This window comes from Chelonia mydas, chromosome 3 (assembly GCF_015237465.2).
Source record: "Chelonia mydas isolate rCheMyd1 chromosome 3, rCheMyd1.pri.v2, whole genome shotgun sequence".
NCBI classification, from domain to species: domain Eukaryota; kingdom Metazoa; phylum Chordata; order Testudines; family Cheloniidae; genus Chelonia; species Chelonia mydas.
The window spans coordinates 100,693,512-100,709,571 of NC_057851.1; the positions used below are offsets into that span (position 1 = coordinate 100,693,512).

Below are 16,060 nucleotides of genomic sequence, written 5' to 3' on the forward strand. Positions count from 1 at the left end.
GGGTCCCACATATGCCTGTCACAATATCATGTACCTCATCCAGTGCATCAAATGCCCCAATAACAACTATGTGGGTGAAATCAGACAATCACTACGCTTTCGAATGAACTCTCACAGAAAATGATAAAAGACCAAAAAAAAATAAAACAACATATCACCCATGGGTGAACATTTCTCACAAAGTGATCACTTCATATTTTCACTTTCAATAGTCACCTTCAAAGAAATCCTCATAACACCTTCAAATGGTGAGTCTGGGAACTTAAATTCATAACTTTGCTACACTACAATCACCATTGACTTAACAGGGACTCTTGTTTTATGGCTCATTACGACAATTTGTAATGCATCAGACTGCCTGCTACCCTTAATTGCCCACTTCAACCCCCTTATGCATAACAATCCAATCTCTAATTGTCCACTTCTTTTCAGCTGGCCTCCTACAACATGTATTACCCCTTATGCTTAACAATCTGTGTCTTGTATTTAGGTCAGACACCCTGATTTCCTTCCCCAGACCTGAAGAAGAACTCTGTGTAGCTCAAAAGCTTGTACCTTCCACAAGCAGAAGTTGGTCCAATAAAAGATATTACCTCACCTACCTTATCTCTCTGTAAACCACTTTGAAATCTTCAGATGGAAGGTGTTATAGAAAAGCAAATATTATTAATTAATACATTATTGTATCTCTTTAAAATCCTGCTGCTTTTTTCATGTAGACACTTTAAAAATGACCTTAAAACTAATCCTACATGAGTGAAACTTGGCACATCTGTTCACCAGGGTTGAATTAGATACAAAAGCGGAAGTTGATGGATTCTGAGGGGGTTTTTTATACCTCCGCACATTGCTGTCTTGGACATCCATCCTAATTGCAAAGTTTGAAGGGCCAGTGGTGGTAGCAGCAGAACATAGCAGTGAGTCTCTGGGTTCTGTTGCTGCAGAATATGTGACTGGGCAGCTGGCCCATCTCCTAGAAGATCCTTATAAGGTGGATTTGGCAGACGTGAGAAGGGAGCAGGCAGACATTCCTAACCCTGCTTCCCCATCCCCTAAGAAACAGTAATGAAGAGAATGGGCCAGCTGGACAGTCTTTGAACATCTTGCAGGAAGTAGCCAGAAGACACCACTGGATTGAATAGCAAGGAGATACGCTGCCTTTAAAAGTCTTCCTCATAAAGGCTAACTAAAAGGTACAGGGAGGCCCACATCTATTGGGGATATAGGGAACCATGTGTAGCTGTTGATTTGGACTGAATGGCATACATTTTTAGGGATCTAAATATCACCCAAATAGCTATATCCCTAAATATCCAAATAAAAACTGTGAGATACTGTTGATAGAGTTAAGCATAGTAGACAAAGAGGGATTTCCAAAAGCAAGAGATTTAGGAGCACAAGTTCTACTGAAAGTCAGTGTGATTTGTGCTCCTAGGTGACTTAGGAATTTTTTAAACTCCTACCCTAAGTATAGAAACGAGTCTTTAAAGCTTACAAGCAAGTGCTTCAAATGAAGTGGTATATATATCCATGACAGATCTATTAAATACATTGATATAGGAAGCCTGGCTTAAGTGACCACTCAGCACACCAACACAAATTCATTGCCTAACAAAGAGGTCTAGAATCAGCTCAGATTTTACAGGAAGCCTCTGGAATATTTAAAATATCATACCTTATTTTGAATGGTGTCTTTCATAAAAATGTATCTGTAGAGGAGAAGGCACTTGCACCTAGAGCAGTGAAATTGCATAAAGGAATATAGAGGAGGGGGGAAGCACTCTCCTGCCTAACCGTTCTCTCTTCCTGCACAGAGAAATAAATAAAGTAGTTAATTTTAACAAGGGGAATTGGACTTCCCCTTGCTTCCCCTCAGGATGAGGCTTGATCACTTTTGATTTACATATAGTCTATTTTTCCACATATCTTTTCCCAGATTTTGTTTGTCAGGATATAAACTATAATTCTAAGTACACTTTTGATATTTGTATTTACACATTTTCTCAGTTTTTTCATTCTTCATGGACATTTTATTTGAAGCAGTTATGAACTATCTGCCTATCCAGATGGTGCCTTTGTTCCTGTCTAAACTTCAGTAGAAACTGGAAAAACCTGTTTGTTGATTTTTTTTTTTTTTTTTTTGGTATACCTTTCCTATTGGCAAAAGAGATGTGGAGAAGGTGGTGCCTTGCCTTCAGCTGTGATGTCACTTTACATAACCACAGCCTTCTTTGTCCATTATTCCAGAGGCTTTCACTGTCTCTGAGTTGTGAAGACTTTGATAGTTGTTTCAATAAATTTCATTTGTTATTTATGGAACAGTTTTGTGTGATCGCTTTATTTTTCTTCATCTAATGCAGAGAAACAGTGATTTGTACGCGGCTCTGTTCCAGCCTTTAAACTAACACCTTACAGACCTCACAAGGAGCATACTGTTGACAGTTAAGTTTTGTTGTACCATGCAGTTTGTTTGCACATAGGAAATAACTTAGCAGTTTTGCAGTGGCTCTAGAGTGTTATGACAGTGTTGGGTAAATCAAGATCTGTAACACACACCAACACAGAAGCAACAATTTAATGCAAAAAGTGGTGAAGGTGTGAAGAAGCTACTCTTTCCATATCTCTCCCTTTTTCTCTCTGACTTTGTGTTGGTATCAGAACAAGTAAAGTAAAAATGGCTCAACTGTGTGAAAACTGTGTGAAGTTGCTTCAGGACTTTGTGTCCCTTGTGAAGAGGATGTCCTCAAGTCTGATACAGAACATAAAGGAATATTTGATTCTGATAAGTGAATGCTCCTGCCTAAAACGAAAGAGCTCTGAAGCCAGACAGCTATACAAACCTGTCCTTCAGCCACACGAAAAGGAGATGGTGCGAGAATTTCTACAGCACATTGAAACAGGTGAGGGGCAGTTATTTGGGGTGATTTTTTTCTACATAATGACAATGGACTACTGATGAAACTGCTGTTTGTTCCAACTTGGGTTTGTGCAGTTCAGTGCTGTGGTACAGGGATAAAGCTACAGTGCTTTTCCTGCTATATTTGGGAAACTGAGGGTTCAAGTAGCATAATAAAGAGCTGCATCAAAATGATCAATAACTTTCCACTGTGACAGAGCTACAAATGCATAGGATGACCAGACAGCAAATGTGAAAAATTGGGACGGGGATGGGGGGGTAATACGAGTCTATATAAGAAAAAGACCCAAAAATCAGCACTGTCCTTATAAAGTCAGGACATCTGGTCACCCTACAAATGCATAACCTGATTTGTACACAAAAAACATGTTTCATAATTCAGAGTCTTCTAGAAATTAAGACTAAAGTTTATCTGGTTAGTGGGAGGGATCTGAATCTTTGCCTTGTCTCCCCTTCCCATTTATTGGAGTTACAGTGCTGGAAACAGAATGATCCAATTCTTTAATCACACAACTACAAATTAAGTCTATGTATGTGACAGGATTTTAGATGATGCTAGCGTTAGATAAAACTGTTCTGCTTTCGTACTCACAGAATATATTCATTTAACAGATCCACTTTAATTTTCTCATATGTTTACCACATAATCTTTGTCATCACATACTTTATCTGATTCATTCATTTACCAGCTAGTCATCTCGATGAGGGTCTCTGTGTTTTTATGTACAGGAGTTGGATTTGTGCACTAAATATTCTTATAAGAATTATCCTTTATCAGAATATACTCATTCCTACCCCTCTGCCCTGAATTTGTTTCTGAGCTTGTTGTGCTCCTACGAAACAACATAAATGCAGCCTGATTCTGGGAGGACACTTTGTGTGTGGTGTTGAAGTGGCTCAACTTTCAGTGGAACTTGAGGGCCCTCTGCACCGAATGGGATCAGGCCCACAAAGCATAGTTTCCACTCATCTTGATAGACGGGGATAAAAGGAAGAGGCTGTTTTGTTGAGACAATAGGCATATATGCTCAATATGAAGACAAGCAGTACTGAATGCAAGAAAGATTGCAGGGATCATCCAATCTTTATGAGATAAATGTTGAGGGGAAGGCAAGGATCCAAAGGATCCAAACCTCTCTTTGTATTTTTATGTCAATGCACCTAATACAGAAATAAGGTAGGGTTACTCATAGAAAATAGCAGCTACATATATGGTGGGAATGGTTCCTGGGGCAATGCATTGCCTGTCTGTCCACATTTTCAAAAATTCACTGCACTTTTTAAAATCCCCTGGCCAATGTGGACACAAAGAGAGAAGAGAAGGATGCAAGTACAGCTTCTTATCAATCATTAATAAAATAATGTCTATTACTGGTTTTCTTTAGCAGTACCAAGCTGCTTGAGATTTATCATGACATTCCATTTGCCACAGAAAAGGAAAATAGTGTTAGAACCCCCAAAATATGGGTGATCCCAGTTCCTTGTCTAAAACTTTAAGTATACAGTCTTTACATGGAAAGGCCTCTCCTGACCCCAAAATGAGAGGGAAAGTGCAGGCTATCTGTGCAGTCAGCCTGCAGCAGCAGCTACTGCAATCTATTGGTTGCAGTAGTGTCCACAGACTACTGTGCCCCATCTGCACTGGAGATTTAGCTGGTGGGACCTTAACCCTTTTTGGACCCATTGGCCACACTCCTGCTTACTCACAACTCCTGGAATGTGTTCCAGCAGAGTGCGACATCACAGAGTATGCGGGGACGGGAAACAGAGTGAGAAATTCATCAGTACAGTGCATTATTGTGCCTCTATATGCGTTAGGAAGTGATAGAAAATAAGCTTATGATAAAGGTGACTTGAACGCTTTTAACATGCATGCTATTTCCCACTAGTTATTTCACTAAGAGTTTATAGAGTCAAATACCCATTTACGTACATCAGAATGAAACTAGCATATCTGAGAGCACAGCTAGGTTCATAGAGTATAAATGGTCTCAGCCAGTGATTAGGGAGGCATAAAGTCCTGTATTTTTTGAACAAAGTCAGCTGGGATACTGCTTTCTTTCAAAAGACCAACCAGCTCTTAAAGGAATAAAAATATTGAGAGAGATTGGATAGATTATTTTTGAGAAAATGCATAAATCACCTAAAGTTAGAGGTTGCTATTATTGTCAGGGTTATTTTCTACTGAAGTCTCCTACTAAATCATCTTTAGGAATAGACCAAGCATGGAATATTTCAGCTCAAAGAGCTAAAAGACAAAGGATGATTTATTATGAAATTTGCATTAAGTGCTCTGACTATAACAACACTCCCTTGTTCTTTTTGGTGCAGTATATTAATCCCTTGTTTGAAAGATGCTATCTTTGCTTCAGCAATGGACTAACACCACAAACAAAGATTATTGCAACACCTTTGTTTGAGCCAGCAGCTAGAAAGGCTCATGATTCTTAACACTGTCCTTAATTAGCTATTCGAGCAGAAAAGCAGCCACAAATATGGTCCAACTGATATTCAAATACTGTATCTGTAATATGACTGCACATATCTGTGATGACTTGTTTCTCTACAAAGGCCACCATGCAAATAACTTTGATTTGCATCAGGTGAGCGTTGTTCCTTCTTGTTTCTTTTTTATTCTTACTGAGAGTCACAAGTAGTGACTGGGCCATCTGTGATGGTCCAGAGAGGTAGCAGCCTTGATTGTGGACTGTAGCTGAGTTGAGAAGGGGCAAAGGTGGCTCACGTTACCAGTGTCTACTGTTTTTTTGGAGGGAGTTGAGGATTGGAGCAATCCTTAACGTAAGCTACAGCAGCATACTAAGCCTGGGTCTACACTAAGGGGTTAGGTTGAATTTAGCTGCGTTAGGTTGATTTTAAAATGATTGCGCCTACACAACCAACTGCGTTCCGTCGACCTAAAGGGCTCTTAAAATCGACTTCTGTACTCTTCCCTGGTGAGGGGAGTCGCGCTAAAATTGACCGTGCTGGGTCGAATTTGGGGTGGTGCAGACACAATTCGACAGTATTGGCCTCTGGGAGCTATCCCAGAGTGCTCCAATGTGACCGCTCTGGACAGCACTTTGAACTCTGATGCACTAGCCAGGTACACAGGAAAAGCCCTGGGAAATTCTGAATTTCATTTCCTGTTTGGTCAGCGTGGCGAGCTCAGCAGTACAGGTGACCATGCAGTGCCCCCAGAATTGCAATCGAGCTCCAGCATGGACCGAAAGGGAGACGCTAGATCTGATTGCTGAATGGGGAGAAAAATCTGTGCAGGCCAAACTCCGATCAAAAAGAAGAAATGCTAATATATATACACATGCCAAAATCGCACAGCGCATGGTGGAGAGAGGCTACAACAGGGATACACAGCAGTGCTGCGTGAAAGTTAAGGAGCTCAGGCAAGCTTACCAAAAGGCAAAGGAGGCAAATGGTCACTCTGGGTCAGAGCCCCATACATGCCACTTCTATGATCAGCTGCATAGCATTCTAGGGGGGGACCCTACCACTACCCCACCACTGTCCGTGGACACCTGCAAGGGGGGAGTCTCATGCAACACGGAGGAGGATTTTGTGGATGAGATAGAGGAGAAGATTGTGCAGCAGGCAAGTGGTGAATCCGTTCTCCCCAGCAGCCAGGACCTTTTCATCACCCTGGAGCCAATACCCTCCCAAGGCGGGATCCCCGACCCTGAAGCCGGAGAAGGCACCTCTGGTGGGTGCACATTTGTAACTACAGTACAGGGTTTAAAAGCAATAGTGTTTAATGTTTGATTTGCCCTGAAGACTTGGGATACATTCGCAGCCAGTACAGCTACTGGAAAACTCTGTTAACGTGTCTGGGGATGGAGTGGGAATCTTCCGGGGACATCTCCATGAAGCTCCTGGAGGTACTCTGAAAGCCTTTGCAGAAGGTTTCTGCAGAGGGCTGCCTTATTTCATCCTCCATGGTAGGACACTTTACCACGCCAAGCCAGTAGCAAGTAGTCTGGAATCATTGCATCACAAAGCATGGCAGCGAATGGTCCTGGGTTTTGGTCACATTAAAGCAACATTCGGCCTATATCTTTCTGTGTTAGCCTCAGGAGAGTGATATAATTCATAGTCACCTGGTTGAAATAGGGGATTTTTTGTAAAGGAACAGTAAAAGGACCCTGTTCATGCTGGGCTGTTTGCGTTTGGCTAAAATGGATCATCCCAGAGAATAGTCACGCGGTGGGATGGGGTGAGGTGTGTGCTGCACATCCACCTGAAAACCGCAGCCACCCCTTTTAAATGTGAAACCCAACCAGCATCGCTTGCTATGGGAAAGGAGGGCGCTGCAGTTTGAAACCATTCCCACATGTTATGAAGGGGTAAGAAGCCAACCCCACATTCCCTTTGGCTTACCATGGCTGCCTGGAAACTGAATTCTGTTGCCCAGCATGTGTGATATGTCACCATACCGGCAGGCGCTCAATATAAAAGGCAAAATGAGACCTTGTACCTAAAGCACATGTGCTGTCTGCTGTGAATTGCTTGATTCACTGTGAAAAAGTCTCCCTTTTGTTCTCAGAAATGTATCATCTTAAATTTTACTCTCCCTTTTTATCCCCCCGCAGGTGCAAATGTTTCTATGCTCCCCCTATCATCTTCGTCCCTGAGGTTATAGCAGATTAGAAGGCAAAAAAACCACACTCACGATGACATGTTTTCCGAGCTCATGGAGTCCTTCCGCACTGATAGGGCACAGCTTAATGCATGGAGGCATTCAGTGGCAGAGGCCAGGAAAGCATTAAGTGACCGCAATGAGCAGAGGCAGGAGGCGATGCTGAGGCTAATGGGGGAGCAAACGGACATGATGAGGCGTCTGGTAGAGCTGCAGAAAAGCCAACAAGAGCACAGACCCCCTGCTGCATCCATTGTATAACCGCCTGCCCTCCTCCCCAAGTTCCATATCCTCCTCACCCAGACGCCCAAGAACATGTTGGGGAGGCTCCGGGCACCAGCCACTCCACTCCAAACGATGTCCCAAGCAACAGAAGGCTGTCATTCAAACAGTTTTGCGACGTAGTGTGGCTACAATAAGCAATGTGCCCTTGTCCTTCCCTCCTCCCCCACACCATACCATCCGGGCTACCTTGTCAGTTATCTCACCTTTTTTTTTAATTCATAAAGAAAGAATGCATGGTTTCAAAACAATAGTTACTTTATTTTCTTTGCCAGCTGTGACTGAAGGGGGGAGGGTGGTTGACTCACAGGGAATTAAAATAAAAATAGGAGGCGGGTTTGCAGCAAGGAGAAACACACACAACTGTCACACCGTAGCCTGGCCAGTCATGAAACTGGTTTTCAAAGCCTCTCTGATGCGCAGCGTGCCTAGCTGTGCTCCTCTAATCACCCTGGTGTCTAGCTGCTCAAAATCGGCCGCCAGGCGATTTGCAACCTCCCACCCCACCATAAATGTCTCCCCCTTACTCTCACATATATTATGGAGCACACAACAAGCAGCAGTAACAATGGGAATGTTGGTTGCGCTGAGGTCTAACCTAGTCAGCAAACAGTGCCAGCGAGGTTTTAAACGTCCAAAGGCACATTCTACCACCATTCTGCACTTGCCCAGCCTATAGTTGAAATGCTCCTTACTACTGTCCAGGCTGCCTGTATACGGCTTCATGAGTCATGGGAGCAAGGGGTAGGCTGGGTCCCCAAGAATAACTATTGGCATTTCAACATCCCCAGTGGTAATTTTCTGGTCTGGGAAATAAGTCCCTTCTTGCAGCTGCTTGAACAGCCCAGAGTTCCTAAAGATGCGAGCATCATGCACCTTTCCCAGCCATCCCATACTGATGTCGGTGAAACATCCCTTGTGATCCACCAGGGCTTTCAGCACCATTGAGAAGTACCCCTTGCGGTTTACGTACTGGTTGGCAAGATGGTCCGGTGTCAAGATAGGGATATGCATTCTGTATATCACCCCACCACAGTTAGGGAACCCCATTGCAGCAAAGCCATCCACTATGACCTGCACATTTTCCAGAGTCACTACCCTTGATAGCAGAATGTCAGTGATTGCATTGGCTACTTGGATCACAGCAATCCCCACGGTAGATTTGCCCACTCCAAACTGATTCCCGACTGACCGGTAGCAGTCTGGTGTTGCAAGCTTCCACAGTTGCTATTGCCACTTGCTTCTCAACTGTCAGGGCAGCTCTCATCTTGGTATTCCTGCGCTTCAGGGCGGGGGAAAGCAACTCACAAAGTTCAAGGAAAGTGGCTTTACACATGTGAAAGTTTCACAGCCACTGGGAATCATCCCAGACCTGCAACACTATGTGGTCCCACCAGTCTGTGCTTGTTTTGCACATACTGCAGGGTAATGCGCAAGGTGTTTACAATGCTCACAACAGCAGCAGTGAGCTGAGTGGGCTCCATGCTTGCCTTGCTATGGCGTCTGCATGGGTAACCCAGGAAAAAAGGCATGAAATGAGTGTCTGCAGTTGCTTTCATAGAGGGAGGGAGTGGAGACTGACGACATGTACTCAAAACCACCCATGACAATGTTTTTGCCCCATCAGGCATTGGGAGCTTAACCCAGAATTCCAATGGGCAGCAGAGGCTGCAGGAACTGTGGGATAGCTATCCACAGTGCACTGCTCTGTGAGTTGATGCTAGCCATGGTATTGAGGACACACTCTGCCGACCTACTGCGCTTAGTGGGGACATACACAATAGACTGTATAAAATCAATTTCTAAAGATCGACTTCTATAAAATCGACCTAATTTCATAGTGTAGACATAACCTAAGTATCAACGCTCTCTATAAACTACCCAGCAGTGCAGAATAACCAGCGTGCATCATGCTTCTGCCACTTCTCCCATTACTTCCACTGTCCCGTCCACTGAAAATGTGTCTGATACTTTAGCCACATTATACCCAGTAATTAGCATTGGAGTTTAGCAGCTAAATTATTACATACTTTTTTGAATACTGGTATGCAAATTTTGCATTTTCTTAACTTTACATTTTGTGGCTCCTAGTGACTTTATGTTTAAAAATAGTTTATTCTGAATTTTCTTAGTTTAGAGAAGAAAAGGGGAACGTCCATAGAAAACTAGATTATATATTATTGAGAGAGCTATAAGATGGTTTTCCATCTTCAGATCTTAACATGCTCTACAAAGTACCATTCTCTCCATTATACAAATAGGGAAGCTGAGGTACAGGGATAAGAGTGACTTGCCTAAAGTGCCCAGGAGTCTACTGGTGAAGCTAGGACGTGAACCCAGGTCTCTCAAGTCCTATTTCAGCTCTCTATCCTGTAGCCACTCTTTGTAGACACTAGCCTGTGAATTGATAGGAAAGGTTTCGTTTCACTACTTTTGTGCTATGAAATTGGATGTGGAGAGAGGATAGCTGATGCTGTTTCATGTTAGCTGCAATTGGTGGCTTTTATACTTTCACTCTTGTCATAGCATGGAAACCACTTTCTTCATGTAGTTAATGACCTGCTTAGGAAGACTTTTCTTTTTTGTTTGAGCTGAACTCTGTGGCCCATTCCATTTACAAAACAGCACAGACATCTCTAGTTCCTCCTGTGTTAATTCCAGTTCTACAAAACTGGTGGCTCTTCCCTGGGCCAACTCCCTGCCTCTGTAGAATCCCACGGTATTAAATTCTTGGTTAGGTGCTCTTTCTGTCTTCTCCCCATTGGTCATCATATTTCTTTCTTTAACCTTAACTATCACCCATATTATTAATATACAGGTTTATTGGCAGCATTTTCTTTCTACCATAATTATTGCAACTCCCTTCTTTATGCCTGTCCAGGTGAAGGCTCATCCCTCCATAGGCCAGCATATGTAGAATTCAGTTGTGTGACTTCTCATGTGTACAAAAATGTGTGACCACATCATTCTTATACAGCTTCACTGGATTCCTATTCATCAGTTCAAAATTACCAAAATGTATAAAATTCCTTATGGCTTTTCTGTATTTCATAGATTAGCTCTCATCTCTGCTCCCAGATCCCTCTGTTCCTCTAGCAGAGGCCTCCTCTCTGTCTCTCTATATAGTTACACCACCAATGATGTGAGAACATTTTACTTTTCAATTCCTGCAATCAAGGAAAACCTTCCTGTATCTGTCCACTTGGTTAATTCTCATTCTTTAAAAGTCCAAGATAAAAACATGTCTTTCTCCCTTTGCCCCAACCCTTCTCTGTTCTGTTGCTTAGTTCTGTACAGTGCTTTGCATTATAGTCTTCGTCCCAAAGTGGCTATACAAAATATGCTGGTATTGCATTTATAAAATATGAGCCTTCTATTTCCATTAATGTGCACTTAGCAAGGCACAAAATGCTACTCTCTCTACTCTTTTCTTTTGCAACATAAATACACCTTGACAGAGGGGCCAGTAGAGGTGTTTGTTTTTTGTGTGACAGGGATAACCTTGTCTGGGATGATCAACCATGGAAAAATCTTTCAGATTAATTGTTGCAATACTACTTATCTGGAACATGCATGAATTTGCTTCAGATAATGCTAGTCTTAATTAGTATCACATTCTACATACCTTCAGGTGGGCCCATCCTGATGATACAGTTCACTAATGGTTGAACATTAACTATGGGTCAAATTCTAAGTCTTTATTCACAGCATGATAGTATCTTTGGGTAGAGGGGCCCCTCCGGGCATGGATTTCCTCCTTCACATGCAGAAGAAGGGACACCTATTTCTGCAGCAGTATTCTTTCCACCTCCCCTAGATGTCACAGAGGACTGTCTTCAGGTCCTAGGATCCATTGGTGTGTTAGGTGCAGAGAATGAGGGTTGGGAGGTGGTAGGGAGAAGTGGGTAGGCTGGAGTTTCTCAGCACCCAATAGAAACATAGGGGAAAATTCAATATTCTCAGAAGCAGTTATATTACCTTTCTTGAGAAGCCTCTTCCTCTCTGATGGGATCCTTGAAGTGGAGACCTAGGGGCAGGCACCTGCTGAGGAGTCCTTAGCAGTGCAGCTTCTTTGATGCTAGGCAGCCAGGGCAGAGCTGCAGGGGGCCTAGAGCTGCTGTGGAGGCACAGTACCTCTGCAGCTTTGAGGAATTCCCAAGAGCCAACCTGTTTGAGTAGAACTGTGGTTCATGCTGTGGCTAAATCTTGCTGTCCTCACAGAATGACGTGAGGAAATTCCACAGGGGAAACCTTGGAGTTTTCCTCCTTCCTTGGCTCTCTCTTGTAGGTTCTACCTCAGGAGGTGGTGATTCAGTCTTCAGATTCTAATCGGGCAAAACTCCCAAAGAAATGGGAGTTTTGACTTCATGGACTGAATAAAAACTGAGGGCCAAATTCTGTCTCACATGTCCTATTACAAATCCCATTATCTTCACTGAGATCCGTGAGTCAGTATTTGAGGGCAGAATTTGGACCCTAGTACAGACTTCACATTTGATAATGAAGTTATGAAACTCATTCATTAGCCCGTGCAGCATAGCAAGATCTGTATTAAGGGCATTCTCCTATCCAGCGATACATAGACAACTGGGAGATTCAGCCACTCAACTTTCCAGAAGCAGAATTTAATCTTTAAAAGTTTTTTTTAATCTACAAATATTGGCTAATCTTTTCTTGTATAATGGTTGCTCATTAATAACCAAAATTAATAATAATCAATGCTTGTCTGAGGCCCAGTTACTTAATCCGGAAGGTAGGAGTTTTTTACACTTGAAGTGTCAACAGCTTCTAATGACTTGAATAAGTGGCTGGTTTATGTACTGAAGCATTAGAGTTTATATCCCTTCTAGCCTGCCTAAAATAGATGGTTCTGTAATCCATATAAATACTTAATCCTTTATTGCACTGTGCTAACCTCTTGGCTAAAACTATATCTTGAGGCAGTGGTTTCCATGAACTAAGAATGAACTTTTTAGAAATGTATTTCCTTTTCAGCAGTTTTTATTGCTGGACATTTCTTTTACTCTCCATTCCACTCCACTCCAGCCTTATAAAAATGTACTATAGTATTTTGCAAGAATGGTGCAAAACCATTACAGTTTGCATTAATTATGATATTGCAGTATTTGAGGTGGTAATTGTAGAACACTAATTTTATATTTAAGGGCAACCATCCTATTTGATGGCTGGTGGAAGTTGAGTGTGAGGCAAGTGCTATTACAGCTCATTTCTTCATTCCAGTTGCCCCTTTTTCATAATACTAACAGGACACTTAATGAAAATACATTTAAAACCAAGAAAAGGAAATACTTTCATACAACATATACATAAGCTCCAGAACCCATGATCACAAGATATCATTTAACCAGGGGCATAGTAGATTCAAAAAAGCGTTTATAGCAAGAACATCCACATTTACATTAGACGGTAAAAGGCGTATAAGGGATATAAATGGTCTTGCTTCCAACCACTAACCGCCAGTGGTTTGGAAGAAGCTTCTAGGGCAGATTATTCCAGGTTATCCACTACGCGGTTTATCAAACCGTCTTCTGAAGCATTTGATACTGGCCACTGTTGGAGATGTGATACCAGAGTAGACTTGCTGTAGTCCATTCCAATATGCTAGTCCATATGTTTGTGTTCTGGGTTGCCGGCTGCTTTTAATCCCTGGGAATTCTGAACTCCTCATACACAAAACCTTTTCATGATTAACTAAATCTGTGCTGTCATTGTATGTTCCGCAGGTTTTGAAATGTCACCATTTGGAAGGGACTCCCTGGAAGCTCTGAGGACCTTAGCATTTTCAGAAAACCCTGATTTACAGCAGTCTGCTGCTCTGTATTACTTGCATATGAGTCAGCACTGTAAGTAAGCTCCTTCCGGTGCATTTGAAGATTTTTATAAATATAACTAAACAAGTTTTTTCCAAAACTGTTAAGCTCTTTTATGAATTTAAGATCTTTTTTCAATCTCTTGTTGCAAAGGAAGTGCTGTCATAGTTTCATATGTGCAGAGTCACTTGTAGAACAAGTGACATCTGGTTTTATTATAGGCAGATGATACTGGTGCCTACCAGAGACATAAAGTCACCTTTATAACTATGACAATTCTGTAGAATTTCAACACAGCCTTTATAGGATATGCGCATTACATTTGAATTGGACGTACTCTGAACTCCCCATAAGTTACACAGCATAGGCTATCATGGGAGCAAGCAGAGGAAGTGTCCTATTAGGGCTATACTGTGGAACCCCAGGAGATGACAACCTAGAGGCCAGATGGTAGTGAAGATTCAGGAACAAGGCATTTGCAATAGCTCTTTGATGGAAGTTTTTGAGATGGTCCATGAGCAGGAGTCAGCACACAACTGTCCAGCAGAGACTGTCCAGCTCAAAGTTGGATATTGAGGTTTCTCACATCAGACTTTATGTGAAAGGATTCAGGATTTTGAGTTGAGAGGTAACAGACAAAGTAGGGACAGTGGAGAGGAACAGTGAGTAAATACTTTTTCTATAAGATGAGTATTCAACAGTTTGTACATCAGAAAATGGGTCAAATTCTCCCCTTGGCTACACATGTGCAACTCCCTTGATCCAATAAAGTTACATCAGTTTGGCCTGATGTCTTTACAGTATATGTTTCTTACGGCTGAAAAGCACACACAGTCATCCAAACTAGGATCTGATATGGGGCAGAGACACTTGTTTGGTAGCTAGACATTAACAGTAATTTCTGTTTCTCCCCTTCTTCCCCATGTTTGGCAAATAATATTTCTAAAATATCTGATTATTAAAAGTGCTAGTGAGCAGCTTGGCCTGATCTCCTTAATGACACTGGAATATAAATGCACAGTATTTGACTATGGTAGCACCTCAGCCTGAAGGTACATGAAGAAATGACAGAGTGGAGAGACTTGTTCATTATTTCCTCATTTCTACAGTAAACACCCAGCTGCCTGCTGAGCATTTGGAACCCTATTATGCTTTACTGCAGTCCAGTGACATGGAGGTTCAGCAGATGTCTTCCCTGTCCCTCGTAAACTTTTTGCTGGAAGGAAACAGTGAGTAAATATCAAGAGATCTCTGCTCTTGGTGGAAACAGATTTCTCTGTTCACCAAGACCCAATTTATGTTTAGAGTACCAGTACTCACACTCGGTTTTCATCACGCCTGATTGAGAACACTGCAGTTGTCTTTTCAGCAACAAATATAGTTTTAGAATCAAAGTCTGACTTTTAAATAATGCTTATTTTTTCTGTTACAGCTAGCTGGATCTTATTTTCTGCTTTGGGGGAAAAAGGAGATTTATTTTTTGAAAGATTCACTTATTTCTTTATAAAACAGGACTAGCTTCACTCTGGCTGGACCAGGGAGTTATAGATGACATTGCCCTACACCAGGAAAGCTCACTACACTCTCTGGGTTAGCAGGGCAGGAATTTCATCTACATGGTGAGACAGGCAGTGGTACCACTGCTGCCCTCCCTTGGAGCCATACCAATGTAGATGTTCCATTACATTACCCTGCACCAGCAGAAGCCAGCATCAAGCTAGTATGAATCTAGCCCATTATCTTTGGTGACTTGCTGTAAGTTATGGAGTGTCACTATTTGCGTATGAATAATAAAAATTATGGGCCTCAGATAGAATCTATAACAAGGATCTCTTACAATTTTTGATATATCTGAAGTCACTTTACAGAATAATACAGAGCCAGGTTTATATACAGTTATACAGTAGTAAAGAAATCTAAAAAAATTGATCACCTGAACTTTCAAATAAAACATTATATCCATGTGCATTTTGGTGCAATAAATTCCAATCTATTTCAATGCTAAATTCATTTTGCATAAAATAATATACAGACTCCAAAGGAATCTAAGAGAAGATATAATTTTTGCACCTATAAAGGATGTGTTAGCTAGTCACCATTTTATTTGTCTCTGAATAGTAAACAAAGAACTAGTTGTCCAAATGGGTTTACTTGAGCCAATTCTGGAGCTGCTCGAGTCAGGGGACTCCGCTGTCCAGTGCAACTCCTGTGCCTGCATAATGACTTTGGCTGCCTCAGGTCAGTACAATGTCTTTTTCCTTTATTTGCTGTAATGAACAAATTCGATTCATATGTCACAACACCTGCATGTGAAATAACCACTTGTAAATAGAGTAGTCACATGATGCATCTGGAAGTTTCATTATTCACCCATGATAAAGT

The 16,060-nt window shown here is 41.9% G+C and overlaps 1 protein-coding gene across 1 annotated transcript in view; it reads left to right on the forward strand.

The window, feature by feature from the left end:
* Positions 1-825: 825 nt before the first annotated feature.
* The window catches only part of LOC102935805 (vacuolar protein 8), a 48,528-nt gene continuing 33,293 nt past the window's right edge, over positions 826-16,060 (forward strand). The window contains exons 1-4 of the mRNA XM_007058066.4: positions 826-2,900; positions 13,592-13,711; positions 14,788-14,907; positions 15,797-15,916. Of these exons, the coding sequence (XP_007058128.3) occupies positions 2,675-2,900; positions 13,592-13,711; positions 14,788-14,907; positions 15,797-15,916 (586 nt within the window). The 5' untranslated portion in view covers positions 826-2,674. The remainder of the gene's footprint in view (positions 2,901-13,591; positions 13,712-14,787; positions 14,908-15,796; positions 15,917-16,060) is intronic.